Source organism: Euphorbia lathyris, chromosome 5 (assembly GCF_963576675.1).
Source record: "Euphorbia lathyris chromosome 5, ddEupLath1.1, whole genome shotgun sequence".
In the NCBI taxonomy this organism is placed as follows: Eukaryota; Viridiplantae; Streptophyta; class Magnoliopsida; order Malpighiales; family Euphorbiaceae; genus Euphorbia; species Euphorbia lathyris.
The window spans coordinates 22,057,184-22,084,664 of NC_088914.1; the positions used below are offsets into that span (position 1 = coordinate 22,057,184).

Consider the following 27,481-nt stretch of genomic DNA (forward strand, 5'->3'; position numbering starts at 1 on the left):
AATGTTACGGAAATTTATAAAGGTTATATATATTTTACATAAAGTATTGTCAATTTACATAAAGTGTGACTTAATTTATGTAAAATTGTTATTTTACGAAGAAAGAAATCTCTAACTTCGCGAATAGTATGAGGTTTATGTAAAATCTTTCAACTTTACGTAAACCCTCCACTGATAGACATAGTTTACGTAAAGTAAGGCTGGATTTACATAAAGTTGTTATTTTATAAAAAAAATTACTAACTTCCCCAAAAATCGAGTTTCATGTAAAATCATTTAGTGTTACTTACCATATTTATAAATTAATTATGAATAAAACTATTTTTTATTAATATTTTAACGAAAAATAACTACTTTACATAAAAATATAAAAATGTTACGAAAATTTGTAATGGATTTTACGTAAAGTAGTGTCAATTTACTTAAATTGGTACTTAATTTAGATAATATTGTTATTTGATAGAAAAAAATCTCTAACTTCATATGAGGTTTACGTAAAAAAAAAATTCAACTTTATGTAAATCCTCTTCTGATAGAAATAATTTATATAAGTAAGACTGAATTTACGAAAAGTTGTTATTTTATAAAAAAAATTACTAAATTCCCTAAAAATCTAGTTTCACGTAAAATATTTGACTTTTATAAAAATCATTTAGTGTTAGTTCCTAAATTTATAAATAAATTATAATTTAATTACAAATAAAATGTTTTTTATTAATATTTTAATAAAAAAATAATTACTTTATATAAAAGTAAACGAATATTACGGAAATTTATAAAGGTTCCAGACATTTTACATAAAGTAGTGGCAATTTACGTAATTTGGACTTAATTTTCGTAAAGTTGTTATTTTACCAAAACAAAATGTCTAACTTCGTAAAAAGTATGAGGTTTACGTAAAAAAATTCAACTTTGCGAAAATCCACTATTCATAGATATACTTTACATAAAGTAAGACTGAATTTAAGTAAAGTTATTTTATAAAAAAAATTATTAACTTCTCCAAAAATCGAGTTTCACGTAAAATACTTAGACTTTTACAAAAATCATTTAGTACTAAATTTATAAATAAAATATAAATTAATTAACAAATAAGATTATTTTTTATTATGAAAAATAACTACGTTACATAAAAGTCTATAAACGTTATGAAAATTTGTAAAGATTTTATACATTTTACATGAAATATTTCAATTTATATAAAATGATTCGGTGGATTAAATTTGTATTACATTTATATTCTATATTGTGTTCTTAAATTTTTTTTATTAAGTGGCAACTTACAGGTGATTATATTTTTATTAATCAAGGTGTCGGTTCATATTACATGCAAATAAAAGAAAAAAAGAGAAGACAAGTGGGTGAGTGCATGCAGAAGACTTCCTCCGACCACCACCTAGTATCTCCGGCATACCAGCTCAACCTAAAAGGTGGCGTCTCCAACTTCACAAGAAGACATTCCTTCATGCAGATATTCCAAATTATAGCCACTATAAAATGGAACTGAACTCCGGCAAACTCCCTCAACATCAGCCAGGCATGGATACTCATACTCGCACCACCACTAAGCTAGTTTCAGTATGTCTTCTTCTTCTATCTCTTATTGCTGCCTCAGCCGATGCAAGAAGGCCGGTGATGCAATTTGAAGGCAGAAGTAGCCGAATGATGGCAAAGCAATGCCAGATTCAGAGGTTCACAACTGCTCAACCTTCACATAAGATCGAGTCCGACGGAGGAATGATTGAGATGTGGGATCCCATGGAGGATCATTTCCAGTGTGCTGGTGCTGCTGCTATGAGAATCACCATCCGACCTAAATCACTCTCCTTGCCCAAGTTTTTCCCCTCTCCTCGCCTCATCTATGTTATCCAAGGTTCGCTATCATTACTAATTGTACCAAATTGAGCCTGTTTAAGGATCGGTTTGGCTATTTATTGTTTGCTGTTTATGTTTAAGGATCGGTTTGGCTACTTGCTGTTTGTTTGCCCCTTGTGTTTAAGGGTCCGTTTGACTACTTGCTATTTGTTTGCCCCTTGTGTTTAAGGGTCTGTTTGGCTACTTGCTGTTTGTTTGCTGTTTCTGTTTGTTTGCCTTTTCTATTTGGAAAAGGCAGGTTCGCTATCATTACTAATTGTACCAAATTGAGTCTGTTTAAGGATCGGTATGACTACTTGTTGTTTGCTGTTTTTGTTTGATTGTTGTTTATATTTAAGGGTAGGTTTGGCTACTTGCTGTTTGTTTACCCTTTATGTTTAAGGGTCCGTTTATTGTTTCTGTTTGTTTGCCTGTTTGGAAAAGCTCTCCTGCTTTTGTAAACAGCAACCTTTCAGTTGTAAAACGTAAATGAAAAGGCAAAACAGAATGCGAAAAGTAGGTAACCAGACACTCTCTAAATCAAAATTGACATAAGGTAAACTGATCTTCTCTTTGCAGGGCGGGGAATGGTAGGAATAAGCTGTCCAGGATGCCCTGAGACATACCAGATGGGAGGATCAGAATCAGAAGAGAGACACCAGAGAATCCACAGGATTCGACGAGGAGACATAATTGCAATTCCACATGGTCATGCTCACTGGTGCTACAATGATGGCAACGAAGATCTTGTTGCTGTCTCTGTTCTTGATCTCGACAACAAAAATAACCAACTCGATCAAAGCTTCAGAGTAACTATAGATCCATTCTTCCATTACTCTTTTAAGTAATTGAACTTTTAGGGCTTTACTTGAACTTCACTTGAATTTTCAGGCATTTATGCTGGCAGGAGGCCAATCCTCCAGGCAGGATCCTTCCGAGAGAAGCAGGCAAGGATTGGAGAGGATGTTGCAGGACACTTTCCAGAACGTAATGAGTGGTTTGGATGATGAAATATTGGCGGAATCATTCAGTGTTCCAACAGAAGTTATAAGGAAGATGAAGCAAAATGATGATATGGGATTAATTGTGAAGTGCAATGAAGATATGAGCATGATTAAACCAGATGAAGAAGAAGCAGAACAAATGAGAAGAAATGATGATCATAATGGAATTGAAGAAACAATTTGTTCCTCGAAAATCAGATACAACATGGAGACGATGAGAGAAGCTGATTATTACACTAGACATGCTGGAAAAATCAATGTTCTAAATGAACAAAAGCTCCCTATTCTTTCTTCTCTCGATATGGGTGCTGAGAGAGGCACGCTCATGCCGGTAATTAACCTATCCCTTTTTCATTTCGGTGACAGATTAGTGAAGGTTTTGACAGTAAACAATAAAGATAATATTTTTTCTAGTTTAATTTGAAGGAATAGTGAAGGTTTTGATAGTAAACAATAAAGATAATATTTTTTTTTAGTTTAATTAGAAGGAAATAATCTTTAACTCTAATACTAACATCATCTTAATAATAGGGATAAAATAAATGGAAGTGTAAATTAAAAAATAGGGCCAAGTGACAAAACAGTAACAATAACATCACATCTGCAGGATTGTGGCAGAATGACAGAACTTGTTGAAGAAGTAATATTACACAGACACGTGGTGTGGGTTGAAATACAGAATTGCAAAACAGAAAATAGAGTGACAAAACAATAATATCACCAAAATGACAATAATATTACACAGACACGTGGTGTGGGTTGAAATACAGAATTGCAAAACAGAAAATAGAGAGTGGCAAAACAATAATATCACCAAATTGACAGAACTTGCTGAATAAGTAATATCATACGGACATGTTGTGTGGATTGAAATACGGAAGTGCAGAGGTGATATTATATAATATCACATTTGCAATATTGTGGCAGAATGACAGAATGACAGAACTTGCTGAATAAGTAATATCATATGGACACGCTGTGTGGATTGAAAGGATTGAAATACAGAATTGCATAACAGTAAATACATAATGGCAAAACAATAATATTACTTGTAGGGTTGTGGCAGAATGATAGAACTTGCTGAACAACGGCCTGTGATGATATTAACAACGGCCTGTGATATTAATATCACTTGTGCAGGGTTGTGGCAGAATGACAGAACTTGGCCTGTGATATTAGGGACACATCGTGTGGATTGAAACTTGGTTGTTCCAAGTTGGAATTGGCCAAGATCATGTCACACGACGTGCTGAAATAGAGACATGTCGCGTGACCTTTCTTCCCCTGTTTTCGAAAACTTTCGATTGCTCACAGAACGTGTTGTTTTCTCCGCACGCCCCTGGAGCTCTACTTCAAGATTTTATTTGATATTGATATCCTGATCATATTTTGGTCATTATTGTTATATAGTTGGCCTGATTGACAGTGTTTTATGATCAGGATGCAATGTACACACCACACTGGTCAATGACAGACATGAGAATGGTCTATGCACTCCGAGGAGACATACAACTCCAAATGGTGGATGACAATGGAAACACAGTGATGGAAGAAAGAGTAAAAGAAGGAGACATGTTTATAATCCCACAGTTCTACGTAGTTGTTGCAAAAGCAGGAAGTGATGGATTTGATTACATAACATTCAAAACAAGTAGCATGTCTATGCAGATGCCTATGGCTGGCTCTACTTCAATGATGAGAGCAATGCCAGTTGATGTTATTGTTAATTCTTATCAGGTGTCTCCAAGCCAAGCTATGAAACTCAAAATGAATAGAGATCGAGAGGCTGTAGTTTTTACTCCTACTACTAGAATGTCAAGGTCTTGAATAGAATCTCTTGTTCTATTCAACTACTACTACTACTACTTTGTTTTCTCCTAATAAAATGATGATAACAGTATCATCATGTCTTAGCTAAACTACTACGAAATCGTCCTTGTAAACTATGACATGTTTATACCTTTTTATGAAGTCAAATAATAAATGTGGCCTTGTCTTTTCATACATGATGGAATACAACCTATTTTATTTTTTGGGCCAGCTTTCACCAATGTTTGAATCAATTATCGTGTAATTCTGCATTGTGCCAATTATAGATGTAGTTTCAAATGAGAATATAAAAAATTTCGCTTTATAATCATGTCACTCTATCTAATGGGATTAGTGCCCATTGAAAGAAGCTAGCTAATGGGATTAGGGTCAATCTATCTAATGGGATTAGTGTTGATTGAATCAATTATCATGTTATTGTATTATCGTGTTCTTCTATTAACGTTCTTGATTCTTTCAGTTAGGCTTGAGATGCCTTTTTGTTGGCTTTTTGTTTTTGCCTTTGGAAATGATTTATTAAGAAAAAATTATGTAAATAAAGCTAATTTATCATATTTTAATATATAAACTGATAAAAAAAAATACTTAATTATGTTCAAAATATGATTTAATAGAATTATTAAGAGGGACTAATTATAATGGTGTTACCATATGCGGTATACGGTAATAATTGAAGTCATTTTTCAAAAAAATACATTAACAGTGATTATCCAAAATTCACTAATATTATATCAGATTCATATTATGTTTACAAATTACCATGACAAAAATATGGGAATCATTTACAATATTAACAATTGTAATTTGCATGATTACCTAACATTAAAAAATTTAATAATAATTTTAAATATTTGTGTTATTTTTTTTTTTTGGTTAATAATTCTAACCCTAACCCAATTCAAAATATAACCCAAAAATTTACACGTGTTCCCAAACATTAAAAATCTTGTGTTGATTTCATCCTCTAACTATCAGCATCTTAACCATAGACTTTCATTCTATTCTTTTTTTTCATCAAAATGAGCTACAAAAGCAAAACCCGCAAAAAGGAGCTATAACAAGGATAACCATAAAAAATAAAAAAAATAAAAAAAAAAAAAAAAAAAAACAGAACCAACACACACTACATATATACAAAGAAAATTATATAATTATGGTAGATTAAAATAAATTAATATTGAATTGGTATCTTCTTTTGATTCTTGACTAAGAAAAGATTGTCCGAATAACAAACATTAGAAAACTAGGAGAAAAATATAACTGAAACTAGTAACTGAAGATTATTCAGATTTATTTGAATTGCTACGAGCCATTTTTACACCAGTTAAAAGAGATTAGGGATTGTTTTCTAGACAAACAAATCAACAAAATTAAAAATTCCCGGTCTTTACTTCTTCAATAATAAAAAAGAGCTTTAAATAGGAAATGACACGAAATACGCAGAAAGAAATGATAACGGCACCAATCTTCTAAACTTAGATGTAGCAAATAAATCCTCAAGCCTTCAAGTGATTTGAATATGAACCCTATGCTATGCTATGCTATCATTTAAAAAGTAATGTCATTCCAAAGTTACTCAATTTCTTTATTAATATAAAATCAACAAGGAATATCAATCAGCCAAAGCTAAAGCTTTCCCTGGAGTGACAAAACCCAGGAGAGCAGCAAGTGTAGAGTAATCTATTTGGTTTACATTTTCTAGAACAGGAAGCCTATATCAGAGCTTGGATACCTAGTTGTTGAATCTCCCTTAGCTTCCATATAGGGTACATCGCACCTTCTCCAACTTCTTCTGGGTCTATTTGTTGCATCGCCCACCCATAGTATATAGTGTGGATTGTATCCTAAATGCCCCAAAAATTTCTCAGATATCTTAACAAAAGTAATTAAACCAAACCATGTTAAAGAGTATAGTATAGGACATTGCAGCATAGGTCCCTATCCTAGAAGCGGCAATTCGCAAGGGATGTATAGCACATAATATAAAATAGTTTCTACATACCTTGCCTCCTTCTGTTATTGCACCATTTCGGTCACGTACACAATGTATTTGCTGTGTTTGAAACTGCAATCATTTTGATTAATAAGAAGAAAAAAGGCATTAACTGATTGCAAGTGTTAAGAAGAAGTCTTCAATCAAAGCATCAGAAAAAGAAATGAGGATCCATACAGCTAAAATGATTATTGGAGATGTTCCCATCATTTTGGTGTCTCTTAATTCGACCTCAGAAATATGCAGAATCTGCACCAAGACAAGCCATATACCTTACATCAACACATCATACCACACTGATAACTTACTCATCTAAAACCAGGGATAAATTTGTGACTTAATCCTAAAATCTGCACCAGTAATTGATGGAGACGACCATGTAGTTCGACACCTTCCAATATTACAATTGAATTTATACTGTTAAAAGCTTGAATTTTCTAGGTTCAAATTACAGAAATAGATCATAAAATGGGAGTTCAGCATCTCAAAATGTCTAATTAAATGTTAGCATATCACCACTTCTGAACATTTTTCTTTTTCTTGGCCTTTGCTTTCGTAAATATTCATTATGAAAGCAATATCTGAACTCCATTGATTATTATAAAATACTACTTGGACCAACAACAAATTTGAGTTCATACTGTTAGAAAATACACAACCCTATCAGCACCTGTAACAGAATTTTCTGGCTGAAAAGTAGAAAAGTTAATGAAAGAGCATATCTTGCGAAATCCATCACAAGGAGTAGAAGACGACATTTCTGTCATGCACATAGAGCAAATGGTGATATGCTTAGGTAATAGATAGGGTGAAATTTCCTCGAAACACAATGGAATGAACGTAACAATGTGCACCTCAAAGGTGAAAGTTCTAACCTTATTATCAAAAAATATACCATGACTCTGAAAAGCCTTATGCTCTGCCTCACACCGAGTAATAACTTCAGATGTACAATACTTCTTCAAGGTTTCTACATCTCCCTGTACGCAGGAGACATTTAAGACACTAAACCGGTAGGCAAAAATTGATCAACTTTCAAATGGAACCATTAGACAAAGACACACATATATAAAAGAAGCACAAGAAAAAGTGATAAAGATCACAGCACTCCAAACTAACTTAGAACTGACCTTGATGTAAGCATTAAGTACAGGTCTAACAGCTTCTTGAACTTCAGCCACAAAATCCATCAAAGAGAACGATCTGATACAAAGGAACATGCAGATTAAAAGCAGTAACAGATTTTAGAAATTTTGAAGAAAATTTCAGAAAGATAAGTGCTTGTGACCATACGGATCTCGACGGGTTATCTCCTTGATTGTTGCCGCAGAATCAGTTTCTTGAAAGATAGTATCACTGAAACTGTTGGGAAAGAAAATTGTTGCTCCATTAACACTTCAAATAAATTCATGTAGTAAGAGAATGAAGAAGAAAGAGAGAAGCGTACTCCAGAATTCTGTCTTTAACTGGACTATCACTGGTCTCCCATCTTTCCCGCACATCCTCTGCAATCTGTGAACAACATCAAGACAGAAGTAAATGTGCCAACCAAGAGGGAGATAATGACACGGCACATAACAAACTGAAACTCAGAAAAACAAAAAGAAAACAGCATCATACCTCTTGACTCTTTGTTACCACAGGCTCACTAAAGCCAATGAAACGCCTCATTAAAGGATGACCTTGCATCTGGTTTCAAAAGAAGAAATTTACTCGATCAAAGAAATTGATTATTACAATAAGGAATTTTAGCCTTTCAATTTTTCTATGTTTATTCTAATGTCACTAAGCCCATACTGATAACAAAGGATAACTAACCTTTTCTTTGAATGCGTCCCATTTTTTGTTCCACCTAGACTGCTTTGAGGGAAGAACAGCAACGTCTCTTCTTGTGCTTGTTTCACCTTTAAAGGAGGGGGGAGGGGTATATTCCAGGCGCTTTCTCTGACTAGGTTTACCAGATAATTCATCCTTCACAACGTCATAACCCTTCTTTACTAAGTCAGTGACTTTTGCTTCCTTCAATTTCTGGAACGCCGAAGACACTTTTGAGGAAGGTATGCTTGATCTAAATTTTCCAAAGAACGTTTCTGAGTTATCACTAGTCCTATTCTCCGTGTCTGTCGAAGAAGACGAAGCTTTCCTGTCGTCACCCTTTACATCAGCACCATCTTTATCTGAAGTTCCAGAGGACTCGGAGGCCTCTTGCTTCCCTGCCGAAAAAGTTTCTTTGACCTGGATTTTACAATATGCACTATAGAATAACTAAAAGGTAGCATGTAAAGATGAAGAAGCAAACAGAAAAAGCACAATCCAAAACAGACCTCTACTTTGGCAGCAGCAATCTTCTCTTTGACGTTGGAAGAAACCTACAAACAACAAGAAATGAACAAATTATATCCAATCAATACAAATGCTAAGGATAAAAAGGTGCACAAGGGAGGTGCTTAACACAAAAACGAACCCATACATCTGAAATTAGATGGACATTTCAACAACCCAGCATAACAAACTAAAATATTTCAGGCAAATGCCACATTACATGCATGTACAAGAAGATATTCACAAGGACCCAGGATGATAACGTCAACATCTAAAATAATGTCCCTAGACCAGAACTGGTCACTGTGAATAGAGGAGCCACGTGTGAATTATATTCCTCCATACTCTGGTATTGTATGTACAGCTACCTACTGTACCGCCCAAGTATAAGTCTGCCTCAATGTCTCTTGCCAATCTCATCGCCTGGTCACTGGCCTCATGATACTGACCTAGGTCCTAATCTCTTTTCTCAAGCCATGGATGAATAGCAGATATCATTTCAAAGACATCGATGTACTCCGTCAACTGTAAGGAGATGAGATCATCAAAGATACTATATAACGATGCTTCGACAAACCTGTTTCAGTAAGGTTTCTTTCAACTCTTCCCAATTAATCTAATTCGAACTGAGGAGAATCAAGAACCAATTGAGCTGTTCCATCCATACTCATATCTCCGTAGGCTAATCGCATGTTTAGGGTTGTTTTGTTGACAAAGAAAAATAACTCAGCTTTTGTCAACCATCCTCTCGGGTCATTGGCATAAAAAATATGGCAGCTTCACCTTTTGGGAAGTGAAAGCTTGTTCCGAAAATGGTAGGCTATGGCACCAAAAGCGGAGTCGGAAGAACCTGAGTGAGGAGTTATTGCAGTGGAGTGACCAAGGACTCTGGAGTTTCCCGAATGGCATCTTAAGTTGAGGGTTTCTCTGCTCCCTCAATCTCCTCAACTTTCAATGGGATGTTTGCCCTGTTGTTTGCTTAATCTGGCCAACATAGTTCTAATTTCTTCCATTATAACATCCTGTTGTTCCTTCAGCTTACTTTCAGCAGCCATATTCTGTTGGATCTCAGCCAATGAGTGGCCAAGCTTTTCCAGTTAAGTCCCCATCCTTTCCAATATCTCACCTTGACTGTCTGCCCACGCTTGGAGCTTCTGTTCATCCATCTTCCCCACTCAGATTCGGCAAGTCGGACCAAATAATAGGCAATAACACAATGACAAAACAGCAAAGGAAGATAATAGGCAAGAACATATCAACGAAACAATTATGGCACACAATATGAGGAGAAATATGAGCTTTATTGATGATGGAATGATTATCTTAGCAAGCAAACAAGAAAGGTAAATGGATAGAGTATACATGCCAGTCCCCTAAGGAATTATGCATTTCGTCTCTACCCAATGAAGAGCAGAGGCTCTGCCAAAGCAGAACAAATTTGCCAAATATCTTTTCTTGCCCAACCTCATTAACTACCACGCATACCAGCTCATATCGTGACAACCCAGCAAACTATCACAGATCAGATTTCGTTCTCCTAGTGTAGACATTCTAGGTCTTTGCTTCAGCCCATCGTTCTTGGTCTAAAGTATAACATTACTATGCCAATTTTCAGATTCTTTATCACTAGACTTGAAAGAAGATTTAACTGTGAGAACACTAAATCCCCTCTAGAAGTCAGAGCAGAATGCACCTTACTAACATATTATTAAGTTGTTTGCCATTTGTAGCAGCTATACCAAGATAAGCCTGCATGACGACAAGCACAGTATAATAAACACGTAAAAACATATGAAGAGCACAAGAAAACTTTAGCAAATCTGATAAATAATAGGTAACCATGACATCAATCTTTAAGCAAAATATATTTTTTCTTGACATGTGCTTAGTTATTTATACATCACTATGCCAATCATCTTCAACAGACTTTCAACAGACTGGAAATGATTCAATATCAACAATCTCAAACAAAAACAAAGAATCTATCATACCAAATTACAGCTCAACCCCATCTCTATTGCATGAATTGGTTTAAGAGATGAAGTCAAATAAATTGCATGAATTGGTTTAAGAGATGAAGTTAAATAAAAGAACAAGGGGAAAAAAATCTCACTCAATCATCGAAAAACTAGAAGACTCACTTGGAACTAAAGCACAAGAAAATGATGCAGCAAAGGGTGTTCCTAGAAAGGTATTATTACAAGTGTCAGGATGTGAAATTGTTGAATATCCTGGAACTGAAATATTTTATCTGTAACATGCTTGTTTTACAGCATCATGTTACTTATTGAAACAACAGTACCATTATTCTAAATTCTAATAGCTCTACTCCACAGCATACATTATAGAGCAACCCTGGTTTGATGAACATATTCACAAAAAAATTACATTCATCATATCTAATCTATCATAATGATACTTTATCACATCATTTTCTATTCAAGTGCCAGTGTACCACGTTGAATTATTTGAAATCTGAGTGGAGCCTGATAGTTAACTAAATTAGAAGGCATTTTCACCAGAATATATAACACAGTATTTAGGAAAAATACTTGGAAAAAAAAAACAGAAACTAGAATTCAACAAGAGAGAAGCCATTAAACTCAACACAACCAAGCTCACAGTTAACAGTCATGCATCTCATGAAAATTGCTTCATCATACTAATCTTGAATCGGTGCAAAATTCACTTGGTCAATCTAGATTCCAATAATATGCAGCCCAAATGCAAGTCCTGCCCTCAGTATAAAAATAACTTGAAAAAGGCTGCCAGCATTTTCCATCAAGCTTCATTCACCCTCCATACAAATTTTATAAGACAACTGCCGTCATCATATCACTACACATAGACATATAAAAGTGAATTCATTCTTTCACTTATGGTTTTGATTTTCTAAAAAAATCCCACAGTCCTATAGGGTACAGGGTTCAGCTTATTATCAACTAAATGGCTAGAGGGTCTTCCATAACAAAGGACCCTTATATTTTCAAGGCCTTTAACTGTTTGAGAGTTACCCATTACCATAAATATATTTTTATCTTTTGATAAATACGGCAACCAGACCAGCATTGTTATATGGTACGGAATGTTGGGCAGTGAAACACTGTCACATTCATAAGATGTCGGTGGCGGAGATACGTACGTTGAGATGGTTGTGTGGTCATACGAGAAAGGATCGGGTGAGTAATGAAATAATTAGGACAAAAGTAGGGGTTACATCTATTGAGAATAAAATGAGGGAAAACCGACTAAGGTGGTTTGGACATGTAAGACGAAGAGCGTTTGATGCGCCGGTTAGGAGGACTGAAGAGTGGCCAAGGGATGTAGTGGTGAGGGTTAGGGGAAGACCTAAGCAAACTTGGAGGAGGGTGATCGAGAGTGACATGAGTTTATTAGGGATTGGGAAAATATGGCAGTGGATAGGACAGAATGGAGGGAGAGAATTTGTGTCGCTGACACGACTTGATTTCACGGTTTTATATGATGGTTCATGTTAGCCGACCCTGAATCATTTCGGGACTAAGGCTTTGTTGTTGTTGTTGTTTGATAAATACTGAAGAGGTTGAGTAATGAACCTGTGACCTCCCACCTCTTTTTGTGGACACGTACCAATTGAGCCGCTATACCCAATTGGTCATAAATATACTTCTAAGACAATACAAATCGTGAACTGGACGATGTAGAAATCTATTGGATCTTACGAAAGCCTTAATGAGCATTCAACCTTCTCATTCTGAAGTTAGAATGTATAGGAATTCACCAAATTCAATATGATCATTTACTCTGTTTAGAAGTTGGAAGGATATGAAGGCACCCTAGATATAGAAAGTAGAAAACACTGCCAAAACAGAGAAGAATTATTAGATATTACACCCTGTTACTTATGCGCCAAATCACTAAGTCAGTCCTAAAAAAATTGATAGTAACAACATAGAACAGTCATTCCAGCAGTATATCATCCTCCAAAATACATAATAAAATCACGATTCTTGGCATCAACATGAAGTACATAATATTCAGTTGTAAACTACAGCAATCTAAACAGAACAGAAGCATAAGATCCGCAAAGAATGCAACATATATAACAGCTTGGGACCAATCTCAATAGCGCACCTTTTTTGCAGTAGCTTCGGCCTCTGTCCAAACACCATCCACATGTTTGTACAGCTGCTCAGTTGTCTGCTTCGTTCTGCATTCGCCATTTCACCATCTCAGGCCCTCCCTTGACATACAACAGTATGTCTCAGCCTATCTACTACGAAGGCTAAGAGTTACATTGCACATTAATAACAAAATGGTAAAAAAAAATTACCTTTCTTTCAGATCATCTTTTACACCCTTCAGTCCCTCAGCTTTCTCCTTCAGTCCCTCAGCTTTCTCCTTCAGTCCCTCAGCTTTCTCCTTCAGCTCCTTGAACGACTGTTGAAATTCTTGATTGCTACATTTAACATGGCAAACTATAGTAGGTAAATGCTATTTTGAAACAAAAAAAAAATAGCAGAATTGCAGAGGAAGAATGGACACAAATTAACCAGCAACAGAGACTAAAAGAAAGGAATTTAATTAAATACCTGGTGACCTCTCCTTTTACTTTCTTGGAGAACTCACTAAATACACCATATCCACGACAAGCAGAGTACCCAGTTGTTGACGGCAATCGTAATCTCCTGCTCGCACCCTACTTGCAAAAACCTCAACCAAATAAATATAAATCATACAACACAAAACAACAAATTTCCGCTTATATCAGAGTCTTAGGGAGATAACCTGAGGAAACGTTGGGTGAAGAAAGAAGCTCTGCCTAGAAAGCAACACATCCCTAACCAACTTCCTACTTGCCATTAGTTAGAACAAAAATTTCTCGAAAGAATTGGGTTATTTCGAAACGATTCTTGATAGTTATTTCATAAACAGATTTTCCTCCCAAAGACAGGAGGAGAATGTCTACTTTTTCGCGGCAAGCAAAAATGAGTACAGGGAACGAAATGCCCTAAAGAAGCTGCAGCTGGAGAAGAGGAAAGTTGTTTGGACAACTCGATAAGTTAATATGCAATCAGGGATTGGAAAATAATAGTCGGATTACCGTCTTCCTATCCACGTAACGTGATAAATAATTCACTTATAGGTCTCGAATATTTTATGGATTATTTGATAGAATAAAAAATAAATTTGATTATTTGATAAATAAATCTTTTTTTTTTTTTATGATAAATCATGATAGCTGTTAGCTGATTACATTAGCTGTTAGCTGATTTGATTACATTAGCTGTTAGCTGATTTGATTAGCTGTTTGTGTAGACATGTTTGGTAAAAATTAGCTGATTGATAATAGCGGTTTGTGCAAAAAGACGAATAAGGGCATTAATTTTAGCGTAGGAGAAGAGAGAGTCTATCTATTAGGGTTAAAAAAATCCATTAATTTTAAAATTGCAAAACGCTAATTGAAAAAACTCCTTTTAAGAGCTTTTTCTAAATTAGCGTTTTCATCCCAAAACTCTCTCCCAAACCTCTCTCCACCAAACACTCCAATTAGCGGTTTCAGTGGTCAAACCTCTAAAGTTGGTCAAAACTGCTATTTTTATCCCAAAATGCTTTTTACCAAACAGGGCCAATATAAAACAGTAACGATGGAGCTGATGTGTCACTTCATTGTTTTTTTTACTGATAAAAAATATAATATATTAATTTTAATTATATTATTATATTTATTTATAAAAAGATTATTTAAATTAAATGTGAAAATAAAATAATAATATTTAATTTATATAGCATCTTTATATCATTAATTGTAATTATTAAATTATATTTTTGTCAATATTTATATATTAAGATGAATTTGTGCATCGCACGGGTCAAAACTAGTAAATATTGATGCGGGTCCTCAGAGTTATTTCAAAAAAGACTTAATTGTATGGATCCATTTGATTTACTTAGATTTCGTTCTTTATTACTTAATTTCAATAACAATCAGTTCAGCATTCAGTTTAATATTCAGTAATTTATTATTATTTGTTATAATTATTATTATTTATATATAATTTATTATTATGTTTATTTTTGGGTGTTGTTAAACCCAGCCCCAAATTCCCACCCCTAGCCCCGTGAAAGGACGAAAATACCCTTTCATGGGTTTTGGGGAGGAAAAAGCTATTTTTTTTGCTCTCCCGACACGCGGGCGTGTGACTATCACGCCTCACCGTGTGGTCGGTCGGGATAGCCGAAAGTGAAGATTTCGCCATCTCGATGAAAACTGAGACGTACTCGTCGTTTGTTAGTGAAACAAACGGTACAAAAGAATTCGAGTATCCAGTCGCCAATTATTGGGAACCGCATTTGGGCGAATTTTGTCCACCCTAGGCGTTCCATATAGCGGCTCATGTCATCACTAATGCCAAGTTGGTTGTTAAGAAATTCATCCATATACAACATTCCGGTGAAGAATTTGTAACGGAGATTCCAATAACGCCTCCCTTCATCGTGATTGAAGATAGGAAAGGGCGCCCCATATCGCTTGGATAAGTATGGGCGTTTGTTGCTTGAGGCAGCATTGTGCCTTGAAGGTTTGTATTTGGTAGGCATGGTGTTGGTTTAAGGGAAACAAAGTTTCTGTTACTAAATGAAAAATGATGTTTTGAAGAAATCAGAAATCTGACAAAGATGAAAAGAATTGTAACAGAACTTGAATCCTCTAGGACTAATTAATAAGAGTTTTAGATGAAAAGAGGTGTTGTTTTAATCATGAAAAGGTATAAAATTACACCTTTCGGGAACGAAGAAACTTAAGGTTTCGTTTGTCAAAAGGTTCGTCAAAAGGTTTAGGATGATTCAAACTTAAATGTGCAGGAATTACGCGTGTCGCGACCAAGAATTCCGAATTCGCGGTCGCGACACGCTGATTTCCTTGCAGAAATCAGGCGTCGTAAGCTATGTCCTGATTCACGGTAGAGAATTTATTATTCTCGGTAAGTTCAGAGAAAATCTAACCTATTTGGACAAATCTGAAAAATAGAATTCTCGGCAGAGAATTGCCTGAAACTTCAATTTCATTCTAATTTCCTAAAATTAATTCTAATATCATGAAATAAACATATTTTATGTACTTAAATCATAACATAAAGTCATCTAATCACAAAAATGGCATGTGGAAAAATAAAAATAAAAAAAAATAAAATGAACAAAAATATAAAAAAGAAATAAAACAAAATAGACTTTGATTGAAAACTGAGTGATTTATACGTCAGATAATCTTGTTACGAACGGAATTTCTATTTGTGAAATATTTTCGTAATAGATTTTACATCGATTACCATTAACTTTGAAACGAATTCCGTTTGGACCTTCCAGTTCTAAAGAACCATAATCGAATGTTTTGACGACTAAATATGGTCCTATCCATCTGGACTTAAGTTTTCCTGGAAATAAACGAAGTCGTGAATTAAATAACAGCACTTTATCCCCAACATTAAAGTGTTTGACTTTAATTTTGGCATCGTGCCATTTTTTCACTTTTTCCTTATAAATCTTTGCATTTTCGTAAGATAGATGGCGTAACTCATCTAACTCATTTAAGTCGAGCAAATGTTTCTTACCTGCTTGTCGTAAATCAAAGTTAAGTTCTCTAATAGCCCAAAAGGCTTTATGTTCTAATTCGACTGGCAAATGACATGCCTTCCCATACACTAATCGGTATGGAGTCATTTCTATTGGTGTTTTAAATGCAGTACGGTATGCCCATAATGCATTATTTAGTTTACAAGACCAATCTTTTCTTGATGATGAAACTGTTTTCTCTAGAATCCATTTGAGTTCTCTATTTGATATCTCCGCCTGACCATTTGACTGAGGATGGTATGGCGTAGACACGCGGTGGCGTACTCCATATTTTTTCATAAGCGTTTCAAAACTTCTGTTTATAAAATGAGTACCGCCATCACTAACGATGACTCTTGGACAACCAAATCTACAAAATATATTGTCAAGAAAATTAACGACAACTTTAGAATCGTTCGTCGGGGTTGCAATTGCTTCAACCCACTTTGAAACATAATCAACGGCAACTAATATGTAAGTTTTACCATTAGAAGGAGGAAAAGGTCCCATGAAATCTATTCCCCACATATCGAAGACTTCAACTTCTAATATGGTTGTGAGGGGCATCTCATCTTTCCTTCCTAGATTTCATGTTCTTTGGCACTTATCACAATGAGTAATAAATGAACGGACGTCTTTAAACATCGTAGGCCAAAAGAAACCACATTCAAATATTCTAGCTGCTGTTTTGGTAGCTCCATTATGTCCTCCATAAGAGCTAGAATGGCATTCTGACATTATGGATTCAAATTCATTTTCACCAACGCATCTCCTAATTATCCCGTCACCACAGGTTTTGAACAAAAAAGGATCTTCCTAAAAGTACTGTTTACTGTCGAAGAAAAATTTCTTCTTTTGGTGGAAATTTAATCCTTCCAGAACAATATTGGCTGCAAGATAATTAGCAATATCTGCATACCATGGTGACATTACGGTTTTCATTTGATAGAGATGTTCATCAGGGAAATCATCTCATATACCGTTAGTTTCACCTATAGGACCGTTCTCATCTTCAAGTCTTGATAGGTGATCGGCGATAAGGTTTTCTACTCCCTTTTTGTCTTTTATTTCTATATCAAATTCTTGTAACGATAAAACCCATCTAATTAGACGCGGTTTTGCATCCTTTTTAGCAAATAAATATCTTAATGTTGCATGATCAGTGTAAATAATAACTTTCGAACCTAGCAAGTATGACTTAAACTTATCACATGCAAAAACTACAGCTAACATTTCTTTCTCAGTTGTGGTGTAGTTTAATTGTGCACCGGAAAGTGTGTGACTTGCATAATAAATGACATGAAGTTTCTTATCCTTCCTTTGACCTAAAACACATCCGACAGCTAAATCACTTGCATCACACATAATTTCAAATGGTAAATCCCAATCGGGTTTAGCAATAATAGGTGCACTGACTAAAGCTATTTTTTATGTTTCGAAAGCTTTAACGCAATCTTCATTGAAATCAAAGGTGGAATCTTTCATGAGTAGATTAGTGAGTGGTTTGGCAATTACAGAAAAATTCTTAATAAATCTTCTGTAAAAACCGGCATGTCCTAAAAATGATCTTACTCCCTTAACAGTAGTTGGAGGTGGTAATTTTTCTATTACTGAAGTTTTTGCTCTGTCCACTTCTAACCCTTTTTCAGATAATTTGTGACCTAAAACAATTCATTCGTCAACCATGAAATGACATTTTTCCCAGTTTAATACCAAATTTGTTTCTTCACACCTAGACAAAACTTTATCCAAGTTTTCTAGGCATGAATCAAAAGAATCTCCATAAACTGAAAAATCGTCCATAAAAACTTCCATGATATCTTCAATGAAATCATTAAAAATCGCAGTCATACAACGTTGAAATGTTGCAGGTGCGTTACATAGACCAAAGGGCATTCTCCTATATGCAAATGTTCCGTAAGGAAATGTGAAGGTTGTTTTATCTTGGTCATCCGGGTAAATGTATATTTGAAAGAATCCGGAGTAACCATCTAGAAAACAGTAGAAAGCGTGACCAGTTATCCTTTCGATCATTTGATCAATGAAAGGAAGAGGAAAATGATCTTTCCTAGTTGCTTTATTTAGATTTCTATAATCTATACAAACCCTCCAACCAGTGGTGGTTCGCGTAGGTATTAATTCACCTTCTTCATTCCTTACAACTATTATGCCTCCCGTTTTAGGTACACAATGGATTGGACTAACCCATTCACTATCCGAGATAGGGTAGATGATTCCATTGTCCAGAAGTTTAGTAATCTCATTTTTTACTACTTCCTTCATATTCGGATTTAGGCGTCTTTGCCTATCCGCTTTAGGTGGCTTATCTTCTTCTAAGTGAATTCTGTGCATTACAATGCTCGGATTAATACCTTTTAAGTCTGAAATTTGCCAACCCATACTTCCTATCCTATTTCTAACAACTTCTTTCAATTTCTCTTCTTGGACTCGTGTTAATTTGTTAGAGATAATTATAGGTAGAGAATCGCCTTCGCCTAAGAAAGTGTACCTCAAATGACTTGGTAATTCTTTAAGTTCTAATTTAGGTGGAACTATAATTGAAGGCGGAACTGGTCCATCTTCTCGAATCAAAGGTTTTGGGTCCTTATCTTCTAGTTCCTCACTCATTATAGGTTCTATTATTTCTTCTTTTTGAACAATGTCATTTACACATTCTTCAATTAAATCAAGTTTCATACAAGCGAAATCCTCCATAGGATATTTCATCGCTTGATTCATATCAAACTCAATCTTATCATCGCCTATTCTTAAAACTACTTTCCCTTCCGACACATCAACTAGAGCACGTCCCGTGTTCATGAACGGTCTACCAAAGATTAGCGGACAATTTACGTCATAAGCAAAATCTAAAATAACGAAATCGGTAGGAAAAATAAATTTGTCAACTTTAACTAAAACATCCTCAATTATACTGTATGGTCTTTTAGTGGTTTGATCCGCTAATTGCAAAACCATATTGGTACGTTTGATGTCTTCTTCTAAGCCTAACTTATTAAAAATAGATAATGGCATCAAGTTAATGCTTGCTCCTAAATCACAGAGACAACTGGGAAATTCAATATCCCCCAATTTACACGGAATGGTAAAACATCCGGGATCCTTGAGTTTTGTGGGCAAATTACTTGACACAATCGAACTACAATCTTCAGTTAGTGAAATTGATGAAATTCCTTCCCAACTGATTTTCTTTGAAATTAAATCTTTGAGGAATTTACCATAATTGGGAATTTGCGTAATCGCATCCATAAACGTCAGATTAATATGCAAATTTTTAAGTTTGTCTAAAAATGTTAAAAGTTGTTTATCATAGTCCTTATTGCGGACTTTGTGTGGAAAAGGTGGTTTGGGTACAAAAGTTTTTGTACTAGAGTCAATTGGTGCATCTTTTTATTTTAATGTATCTTCTTTGGGCTTTGGTAAATCAGTTCCAGGTAAGGTCAAATTTTCGGGCATTTCCGGGCCTAAGTAATTTTTCCCTGAACGAAGAGTGATAGCCTTAACATGCTCTTTCGGATTTTCTTCCGTATGGCTTGGAAGACTTCCCTCTTTGCGGGATGGAATTGATTTAGCGAGTTGTCCAATTTGAATCTCCAAATTATGGATGCTAGATGATTGGTTTTTAATAAGCTGATCGAATTTATTCTCGATCCGTTTAAAACCATCGTCGTGATTACTTATTTTTCCGCTCATAGCATCAATAAATTTGTCGATTTTAGAAGATAAAGTGCTAATCGTATCTCTTGATTGATTTTGATAATTAGTAGTACGATTTTGATTAGCATTTTCATTATTATTATCTCTCCAGTTAAAGTTAGGATGATTTCTCCACCCAGGATTATATGTATTGGAGTAAGGGTTATTATTTTGGTTTTGCCCTTGGACAAAATTTACCTGTTCAATTTCACTCATACCTTCGTAATCCACATCTGTTTGGATTGGCTTACCATTAGGATCATACGGTGCCATAAACCTATCAATTTTGTGTGATAAGGCAAAAAATTGGGCTTGCAACATCGCTACTGGATCAAGATTCACTATACCTTTAACTGATGATGTTGTTGAGGATGATGGTTTCGCTAATGGTACGTGTCCACGTTCCGTGGGCCACATACTGCTGTTGATTGCCATTTCCTCCAAAAGTTCCCTTGCTTGGGCAGATGTTTTCTTCATAAATAACCCTCCAGACATAGCATCCAATGAACCTCTAGTTGTAGGATTTAGTCCATTATAAAATGTTTGCATTAAAAGTTCAGCGGGCAATTGGTGGTGTGGGCATAAACGTTGAAGTTATTTAAAACGTTCCCAAGCCTCATAAAGAGTTTCATTTTCATTTTGAGAAAAAGATGTTAACTCTTTAATGACTCTTGTGGTTTTTGCTAAAGGAAAAATTTTTGATAAAAACGCTTGGGCTAATTGTTCCCAAGTGGCAAATGATGCGGCTGGCATAGAAGTTAACCATTCTTTGGCTCGATCCTTCAAAGTAAAAGGAAAAAGGTGAAGTTTGATTGCTTCTGCAGTTACATCAGTAATTTTAAAAGTGTCACAAATTTCTAAGAAATTTGTCAAATGGGTATTAGGATTTTCGTTAGGTAACCCGTAAAATGTTACGTTATTTTGCAACATATTAAGCAACGCAGGCTTAATTTCAAATTGGTTTGCATTAATTTGGGGTCTAACTATACTGTTTGTTACACCGGCCACTCCTGGCCTAACGTAATCCATAAGTGTGGCCATAACTTCTGGCTCGGTATTTCTAGTTTTTATTGGGGTTTTGTTTTTCTTTTTCTTTTCTTTCTTGTTCTTTTTAAGAGTTCTTTCAATTTCTGGGTCAATAGGATCTGGTGACGTGCCTGAACTTCGAGAACTGCGCATGAACTTGAAATTTCGCACGAACCGAAACTACCTACAAAACAGAATTTGAAAAATAAATATGTTAGTAATTGAAAATAAATAAAAATATAAAAGTTTGAATAAGTATGAATAAACCTAGATTCGTAATAAAACACGAAAAATTTAAAATTTTGTCAAAAATTTTGGCGTTCCTCGGCAACGGCGCCAAAAACTTGTTGAGCGATTTCCGCAAGTGCACGGTATACGCTTGTAGTAATAAAAGATATCGATCCCACAGGGAACGTTTTTCGAACAAAACTTATTTATAATCGGTTAAATTTACTTTTAGGTTTATAATATGGAAAAATCGTTTAATCGGTTTTGGTTTTGAAATTGCTAGAATGAGAATTAGATAGAGTATGAAAACGTTAGAAAATATTCTGATTTAAGAATGAATTTGTAAGATAGGAACGTTTAGTACTTTTTAGAAAAGTAAACAGATGTATTTGTTTGCATTAAGTAAAGAAAACAATTTTAAACTTTGTACGAATTATAAAGATGAAATAAATGACGGAACCTCTAATTAATTGGCTTTGAACATGACAAAACCCTATCCGGGATAATTGCCCTTAATCAAATTAAAACTCTTTCGAGATAATAATTTGCCTAAGTGTTCAACAAAGTTTCCTTGTAAAGATTTTGAATTAAATACGTTTTAATGAAAACACCAGCAGTCACTTTAGTGGATTGGATACCATAAGTACTGCATAAAAATCTATCGAATAGAACGGACTTTATTAGATGAAATATAAATTGATACAAGTTTACAGAGAACATGGAGCATGGAAACATTCGACGGCTTGCAAGTGAACGGGTTGTCAATCCTTTCCTTGGGTTTCGTTAGAGTTTGTCAGGCTCCGGGGCGGATCCTCTACTCAATCTTCTCGTTGAATCTTCGTAATAGAGACTGGGTCGGTCTACTATCAAAATGAAAACTAAACTGGAACAATGTCTAAACGCTACTAAACTTGTTATTATTGAATAAACAATGTGTGTACAGCATATTGCTTTTTACAGAATCGAAATCTAACTTCTGAATCACTTGACTCGGAATTTCTGCATAAATTCTATACTAATCTCTTTTTCTACATATCTTCAACTCTCCATCAACTCTTTATTTATAGATGTTGAAGAGTCTTGATTGAAGTGTCGTGTCCGTTGTGAAGGATCGTATCTGTTGCGAAAGGACGTCTTTATCCACCCGAACGATCGTGTTTCATCGAAAACGAAAGTGTGTAACTAGGCTTCTACAAACTCCTGCTCGTACCGAGAATATTAAATTCTCTACCGAGAATGGGGGAGCATCAATTGGTCTTCAAACGAAGGGAAGGGAAAACTGAGGAACGCATATCGCGACCGAGAATGTGGGGGCCGCGGTCGCAGCACGGAACGTTTTTCATTTCTTCTGCTTTCGTTCGCGTCCTTGATTTGGCGTTATTAATTTCTGTCGTCTTCGACTCCTTTTGTAGGGTTTTTCTTCTGTTTTTGAGCTCTTTTCGTTCCTATTTGGATTTTATCAAATATTTATGTACCTTACAAGAAAGAAACATATTCGAGAGTAAAAGCTTTCTAAACAGTTATAAATAGCATAAATTCGTAGCAATATTGATGTAATTAATGATGATATTTTAGGTATATTTTGGGCTTAACAATCATAAATGAGCTTAAGAGACTCGGCAAGAACTTCACAGAAGAAGAACAGGTGAAGAAAATCTTGAGGAGTCTCCCCAAGAGCTGGCAAGCTAAGAAGACAACTGTAGAAGAAGCTTAGGCCCTGACCACATATAAATATGATGAGCTCATAGGATCTCTCCTGACCCACGAGATCTCAATGAAGAACTTTGAAGCTAAGGAAAAGTCAGAGGACAAGAAGCAAAAATCTCTTGTCATGAAAGCTGACTCAACAGAAGCTGACTCATTAGATGATGAGGAGATGGCCATGTTTACAAGAAAAATGAAGAAGCTGTTCAGAAAGAATGACAAGAACAACAAAAGGTCATTCAGACGAAGCGATAAATACAAAGCTGAGTCCAGCGACAGCAGACACAAGAAGGACAGCTCAAAGCCTGTCACTTGCTTTGAATGCCATCAAACTGGGCACATTAAATCAAGTTGTCCCACTCTGAAGAAAGAAAAGAAAGGTAGCAGAAAAGCAATGGTGGCAACATGGAGCAATAGTGATAAGTCAACCTCATCAGAAGCTGATGTCACTGAGTCAGCAAACATATGTTTCATGGCTGACGAATCTGCTGACCAATGCCGATCTGAGCAAGATGACCTCTCAGATGAATCTGACCAAGAGGAACATTCCAATGAGCTAACATCTCTTCTCTTGCTTAGAAATGAAATGGTTAACGCCCTGAGTGATCTATATACACTGACCAAAAAGTGTAACAAGAAAATAAAGGCACTCAGCAGGCAATGTGATGAGATTGAAGATGTCAAATCGAGTGACCTCCAACATCTGCTCCAGGACAACACCAGGCAAGATGAAAATCTAAAAATCATGCATCGGTTCGTCTCGGAAGTCCAATCAGATTCCAAGAAACTGAGAAAGGACATTACATCTATACAGAACCAGCTGAGTAAATCGGCTAAGAAAAGGTTCTACCCACATGCTGAGTATCATGGTACTGGTCAGCCTAGACAGTACACTCAGCAGAACAGTCAGTGTGACTGTTATGGAAAGAGAGGACACACTGTAAACATGTGTTGGTATGCTCAGCACCATTGTGCTGGCCAAAAGAGGAAATACCCTCAAAGGGTAGTTTTTTGTGACTATTGTGGTAAAGATGGCCACACCATAAATGTATGTCGTCACAAAATAAAATATGATGCGTCACCTGTTCATGCTAACCAACGAGGAACCAAAAAGAATTGGGTACCTAAAGATGAATAGTTTAAATTGCAGGTGAGCCTGAGGTGCACGGAGAAGTCAAAGCTTTGGTATATTGACAGCGCATGCTCGAGACATATGACTGGTGATGAAACTCAGTTCATCACACTTGTGCGTAAACGATGTGGAAGTGTAAGCTTCGGAGACAAGAAAAAGGGTAAGATAGTAGGATCAGGTACTATCGGAGGAAACCCTACTATTGAGTCAGTCTCCTTAGTCAGGGGTCTCAAATATAACCTATTGAGCATGGCTCAGGTGTGTGACAGTGGTAGAAAGGTTGTATTTCATGCCACTGAGTGTCAGATACTCAAGGGAAAAATAAATGATTTGATTTTAACTGCCCCTCGTGTTGACAATGTGTTCATGTTGAGTTTAGAAAAGAAGTTTTCGAAAAACATATGCTTAGTGTCAAAGGAAGACAATTCCTGACTATGGCATAGGAGACTTGGTCATGTAAGCATGGACCTCCTTGCCAAATTAGCAAGAAAGCAATTAGTTGAGGGTTTGCCCAAACTTATATTTGAGAAAGATCAATTATGCAATGCTTGTCACCAAGGTAAACAAGCCAAAAAGTCTTTTCAAAGTAAAAATATTGTCTCAACCAATTGTCCATTGGAATTACTACACTTGGATCTTTTCGGACCTGTCCAGCCAATCAACTTGGGCGGTAAGAGATTTTCCTTGGTCATTATAGATGATTTTGTTGAAACACCTTTCCACAAGATTTTGATTTGACAAAATCATCCATGATTAAGAGGCAATTAAATTTAGATGCTTTGATTTAATTGTACTAATATGTTTGTTAAATATTGAGTGAAAAAATATATAAAGTAAAGACAAGACAAAAGTGAGCATAAACGAAGATGAGTAGAACGGAACTCAGCATGACAGAATAGAAGCTGAGTGGAGTTAAAATTCAGAAGCAAAACGAAGCTGACTAAAGTTGAAGACTTCTTCAAGAGCGGTTAAACAGAACGGAGCTGACCTTGAAGGAACTCAGTATGAACGTTGAACATTCGAAAAGAACAAACGAAGCTGAGTAACAGTCAGGACAGCATGAAGGATCCGTTCACTAAAAGATAAAGTCTGCCAATCTTCTGCACCAATAATTGGAACCTCGAAGACACCTAAAAGACTAATTACAATAGTCATGGGACGTTGGATTATTGGAAATAGACAACTGGCACAAACAGACAAACCAGACGCTAGAAGACAAACCTAACGCCTGAAGAAAACAGAGAAAGGGAATGGAGGTGCAGTCTGAAGCTTTCTAGAAATTGTTCCCCAAAAGAGCCGTTTTGATGTTAACGGTTAGGACATTTCAAAACGATCAAATCTACAGATTTCCTTCTATAAAAGGACAATCAAAAAACTTGGATAAATACTGAAGTATCGAAAGAAAAATACAAGAGAGAAAGTTTCAAAAGCACTCAAATACAAAAAGAATCTTACACCGAATTTTCTATTCTATGTGTAAATGCTAGATTGATTTGTAATCATCTAAAGTGTTCATTAGTTCAAAAAGAAGAAGTCTGTGATCAATAGAAATATTGAGAGTGTAAAGCTGGGTGCTTGGTTGTAAGCATTTCAGTGGTAGAGAAATCTAGGTGTTGGGTTGTAGCACTTAGTAGGAGTTGAGTAGACAAATAGAGGAAGGTACTCTTGCATATTCAACTGCCTTGTAATCGGTTTGTGCTCTACCTTTAAAGAGCTCAGTATTGGATTCAAAAATCCCGGAGGACTCTGGGGACTGGACGTAGGCAGAGAGGCCGAACCAGGATAAGTGATACTGAGTAATCTCTAAACTCTCTCTTATAATTGCATGTGTTGTTTACTTTATTTACTCAGCATATAAATTGTCTAAGCTGATCTTGAGTAAGTAAGTGGTGCTGAGTTAGAAGCTGACCTCCAAGAGTGTCAATTCTCAACTCACAAGAAAACAACTTTAGTCAACATCTGACTAAAGCTGTCTTCAAACATATCTCACCAAGCTGACCATAAGCTGAGTTAATAAACTCTCAAAATAACTTCCAGTCAGCTTAATTAAAACACGAAAAAGTTATAATAGTTCCTAACCCCCCCCCCCCTTGGAACTAATTACCAGGGACCAACAAGTGGTATCAGAGCTTAAGCTCACTACTCAAAGATTTAACAATCTTGAGCTGATCCCGAAAAATGGGTGAGAATAGCACTCGGTTCCTTCCAGAAAACCAAACAACACAGATACTCCCTGAGGGACTATCAATCACTAGACCTCCCCTATTCTTTGGGTCAAATTATACATTCTGGAAGAATAGGATGAAAAACTTTATTCAAGCCACAAACATGAGTGCATGGCTTGCAATTGTTCAAGGTCCACATGTGCCATACAAAACTGTTAACGATGAGAAAATTGTTAAAAGTGAAGCTGAATGGACAGAGGATGACCTCAGAAAATTACAAAATAATGCTTCGGCTATAAATATGCTTCACTGTGCGTTAGATGCTGCAGAATACAATAAGATTTCAGGTTGCGAGTCAGCACAGGAGATTTGGAAAAAGCTTGAAGTAACCTATGAAGGCACAAGCAAAGTTAATGAGTCTAAAGTCAATCAACATATGAGACTCTACGAGCTGTTTGAAATGAAGGAGAATGAAGACATATCAGAAATGAACGCAAGGTTCACAAACATTATAAATGAGCTAAAAAGGCTTGGAAAGAACTTCACTGAAGAAGAACAGGTGAAGAAAATTCTGAGAAGTCTGCCCAAGAGCTGGCAAGCAAAGAAAACAGTTGTAGAAGAAGCCCAAGACTTGACTACCTACAAATATGATGAGTTGATCGGATCCCTGCTGACCCATGAAATCTCTATGAAAAACTTTGAAGCCAAAGAGAAAGAAAAATCAGAAGACAAGAAACAAAAGTCACTTGTCATGAAAGCTGACTCAACTGAAGCAGAGTCAACTGATGATGAGGAATTGGCCATGTTCACCAGAAAGATGAAAAAGCTGTTCAGGAGAAATGATAGAAACAGCAAAAGGTCATTTAGAAGAAATGATAAGTATAAAGCTGAGTCAAGTGACAAGTACAAGAAGGACAGC

General features: G+C 35.7%; 2 protein-coding genes and 1 non-coding gene across 3 annotated transcripts; 2 read left to right on the forward strand and 1 right to left on the reverse strand.

Moving 5' to 3' along the window:
* The first annotated feature begins 1,482 nt into the window (after positions 1-1,482).
* Positions 1,483-4,862, forward strand: LOC136228804 (11S globulin seed storage protein 2-like). Its single transcript, XM_066017285.1, has 4 exons — positions 1,483-1,873; positions 2,434-2,663; positions 2,746-3,189; positions 4,299-4,862. The coding sequence occupies exons 1-4, from the start codon at positions 1,498-1,500 to the stop codon at positions 4,683-4,685; spliced, it is 1,437 nt and encodes a 478-aa protein (XP_065873357.1). The 5' UTR covers positions 1,483-1,497; the 3' UTR covers positions 4,686-4,862.
* A 1,387-nt stretch (positions 4,863-6,249) lies between these two features.
* LOC136229329 (mitochondrial import inner membrane translocase subunit TIM44-2-like) lies at positions 6,250-14,066 on the reverse strand. Its single transcript, XM_066018042.1, has 14 exons — positions 13,771-14,066; positions 13,575-13,681; positions 13,316-13,441; positions 13,117-13,192; positions 9,006-9,050; positions 8,500-8,916; positions 8,302-8,370; positions 8,129-8,193; positions 7,975-8,043; positions 7,812-7,884; positions 7,557-7,661; positions 6,859-6,930; positions 6,691-6,753; positions 6,250-6,532 (listed from the first exon to the last, which is right to left on the reverse strand). Exons 1-14 carry the CDS (start codon positions 13,843-13,845, stop codon positions 6,401-6,403), a joined length of 1,494 nt encoding a protein of 497 aa, XP_065874114.1. The 5' UTR covers positions 13,846-14,066; the 3' UTR covers positions 6,250-6,400.
* A 6,806-nt stretch (positions 14,067-20,872) lies between these two features.
* On the forward strand, positions 20,873-20,979 carry LOC136231600 (small nucleolar RNA R71). Its single transcript, XR_010689973.1, has one exon. It is a non-coding gene; the product is annotated as a small nucleolar RNA R71 (small nucleolar RNA).
* Positions 20,980-27,481: the final 6,502 nt, after the last annotated feature.